At 37.6% G+C, this 3,264-nt stretch overlaps 1 protein-coding gene across 2 annotated transcripts in view; it reads left to right on the top strand.

Moving 5' to 3' along the window:
* The window catches only part of black (glutamate decarboxylase-like protein black), a 23,549-nt gene extending 20,726 nt beyond the window's left edge, over positions 1-2,823 (top strand). For both annotated transcript variants that reach the window (XM_018513443.1, XM_018513452.1), the window contains 3 exons: positions 926-1,389; positions 1,777-2,114; positions 2,472-2,823. In XM_018513443.1, coding sequence (XP_018368945.1) covers positions 926-1,389; positions 1,777-2,114; positions 2,472-2,645 — 976 coding nt within the window. In that variant the 3' untranslated portion in view covers positions 2,646-2,823. The remainder of the gene's footprint in view (positions 1-925; positions 1,390-1,776; positions 2,115-2,471) is intronic.
* Positions 2,824-3,264: the final 441 nt, after the last annotated feature.

The raw sequence follows: 3,264 nt of genomic DNA, 5'->3' as shown, positions 1-3,264 counted from the left end.
TCACTTCAAAACATTTTACAATCTGCATTATAATTTTTACTACATCATTTATAAAAAGTCTCTTGTATATTTCAAAAAATCTATCGTTACTGATAATATTTTATTATTGTCAAGTTGTCCCAAGCTTATTATCAAACATGATGAAATTTGTAATGAATTTTGCGGTAAAAAATAACGAAAAATTCTCTCCGTGTAGTTTTCGTCCATTTTTACAAATGTTTTAAAGCAATCTCATCATTTTATTTTATCTAAATTGTCTTTATTTATAAATGGCACGTAATAAAAATTAACGTGTCATTTCTCGCTTCTGACGTCATGATTCAATATGGTTATGATGACTACTTAGGAGCCTTAACAGTTGAGTCTGCTAAATGCAGTCGATGGTGATGAGATGAGTTTTCATAAATAGGCTCCAAGAATGAAAACTAATAAAAATTTTACATGCCGTATGAAAGAAAAAATTGGCTGTTGCAACAAATTAGATGGTAAAAATATGGCATAGCAGTTTTAATTGGTTGCAACAGCCAATTTTTGATTGCTGCAGCCAGTTTTTGGTTGTGTTAGCCTATTCTCAATGTCAGTATAGAATTTCGATTGGCTAACGCAACCAAAAATTGGTTGCTACAGACAATTAAAAATGCTATGCCATATTTAACCATCTAATTTGCTGCAGCAACTAATCTTTTCTTTCAGTGTATAATTATTCATCTTGTCGTCAACGTGTTGCTATAACGTAACTACATATCAGCTATAAAACATAACGTCGTGCTAACAATGTGCAGTTAACGGTCTGTTTGCATGATTTGTTTCATGTGACTTCACGAATTTCAATACACGACGTCTCACATGAGTGTAACATGCGTGTACGACGTAATGTTTCAGAGCTTCAACAGTTAAGCTAATTTAAAAGGTTATTAATTTACAGATATCCGAATCTGAAGCAATCCGGATTATCGCAGATGCCACGACTGGTGGTGTTCACTTCGGAGGATGCGCACTATTCTGTGAAGAAGCTCGCCGCATTTCTGGGAATCGGCTATGATAACGTATATCTGGTCAAGGTCGACTCTCGTGGCAAAATGATGATCTCCGATTTGGAGGCTCAGATCGCCCGAGCAGTCGAGGAGGGCGCCGCGCCGCTTATGGTATCCGCCACCGCGGGTACCACCGTGATAGGCGCGTTTGATCCCCTGAGAGAGATCGCAGAAGTCTGCAAGAAACATGGACTATGGTTTCACGTAGATGCCGCGTGGGGCGGAGGTGCACTTGTCTCCAGGACGTACCGCGGCCTCCTGAACGGCATCCAGTTCGCCGACTCCGTCACCTGGAACCCCCACAAACTGCTCGCCGCGCCGCAGCAGTGTTCCACCCTGCTGCTCCGTCATGAAGGTCTCCTCTTTATGCTTACATCTTTCCTTATACCTTTGTCTCTTCATTTTTATTTATTTATTAGAGAGAAATTTTATTCATACGTTTTTTAATTTATACTCTAATTTATATCTTAATAACGATGATCTTATCTTAAAATTAAAATATCATGTAATGTGTGAATTTTAATTAATTAAATTAATTAATTTATAAATTAATCACTTAACGTAATTTTGTTATATTTATTACATACTATTTTATCAATATTTTACCTAATTCGTAACTTTTTAATATTTTGAATCATAATCGCGAAAAAAGATTATTAAAATTTCAAGTATCTTTTTTTTATATATTCTGGATAGGAACATCGCGTAAGTGATAAATTTATAAACGGAGTTTCGCCCTTAGGTTTGTTACAAGCGGCGCACGGCTGCGGGGCGAGCTACCTTTTCCAAAACGACAAGTTCTACGACGCGTCGTTTGACTGCGGTGATCGCCACGTGCAAGGCGGCCGCCGCGCCGACGTCGTCAAATTCTGGTACATGTGGAAGGCGAAGGGCACGCGCGGCCTCGAGGCCCACGTCGACCGCTTGTTCGCGCTTTCGCGCCACTTTACCGATCTCATCAGGACACGCGATGGCTGGCACTTGCTTGTCGAGCCGGAGTGTATCAACGTTTGCTTCCGCTACATTCCGCCGTCGAAGAGGCACCTGGCCGGCCAGGAACTCGAGCAGACGCTTCACAAGGTGCAACACTCGACTCTATTTAATCTAAGCGCGTTTTTGTTGACACTTACAGGTGCAAACTAATGAATTAGGAGAATTAACCCATACAGTACAGAATTTGCTGTAATATCGCTGCAATGTTGCAGCATTGTTGCTGCAACTTTTGTGCTGTAGGAGAAGCGAATCATTTTTGTTCCGTTTGGATTGATAAGATAATAGACCCAACATCCTGATTGTTTCTATATTGTTAACTAAAGTGATTATTTTTAATACATTACGGTTTTTTTTTAGCGTTTGTGCTATTTTGAATTTATAATTTATTTTCTTTTATTTTGTTAATTTGTATGTCTTGATTTTATTTTGATAAAATCGTTGCAGATCGCGCCGATAATTAAGGAACGTATGGTACGAGCAGGAACAATGTTGATTACGTATCAGACATTGGGAAATATGCCGAACTTCTTCAGATTGGTGCTGCAGAACTCGGGACTAACGGAGGCTGATATGAAGTTCTTCGTTGAGGAAATAGAAAAGCTCGCCATGGACCTTTGATTAGTTCAATCAATACGATTAGTAAATAGCAAGTACTGTAAATAGTGATATAGACTGTGTATTACTAGCTTAAGAATTATTTGCACTTGGTAAATCAACGTGTGATTCGTGTTGAGAGAGAACAAGAAATAATCAGCGTCTCTCTCAATTTTCTTTTTAATTTATGTATAACGTGCGCACATTCAATTTTAATTATATTATTTTAATTATATATGTAATATAGTTTTCTGCGTTCTTATTACTTTCTTTTTCTTTAATCGTCGTTCATATCCCTCGCAAGGATTTACGAATTAATCAATTTAGAATAAAAAAGCGGGTGAAAGAGAGTATTGATCAAATTAAAGAGACAAGAATGTAAGGGAAAGTAGGAGCCAGCGCGGTACTTTTTGTGCGCAAGTATAACAATGGCTGTGTTTAAAAGTCCATTTTTAATATAAAAGTGTGTATTGTCCGTATAATATCCGTACGCGTTTCGACTTACTTCAAGTCATTCTCAACGGAATTAAACATAATATTAAGAACGTTCTCCGAAAAATCCATTTTCTTTAGATTTTTCTGAAACTTACAGAAAAAGCTTGTTTTAGTGTTCTGAACATATATACTTTGAAGCTCAGTACTC

This window comes from Trachymyrmex cornetzi, unplaced genomic scaffold (assembly GCF_001594075.2).
Source record: "Trachymyrmex cornetzi isolate Tcor2-1 unplaced genomic scaffold, Tcor1.1 scaffold1160, whole genome shotgun sequence".
NCBI lineage: Eukaryota > Metazoa > Arthropoda > Insecta > Hymenoptera > Formicidae > Trachymyrmex > Trachymyrmex cornetzi.
The sequence above is the reverse complement of the archived record's forward strand: the minus strand, read 5'-3'. Positions and strand labels throughout refer to the sequence as shown.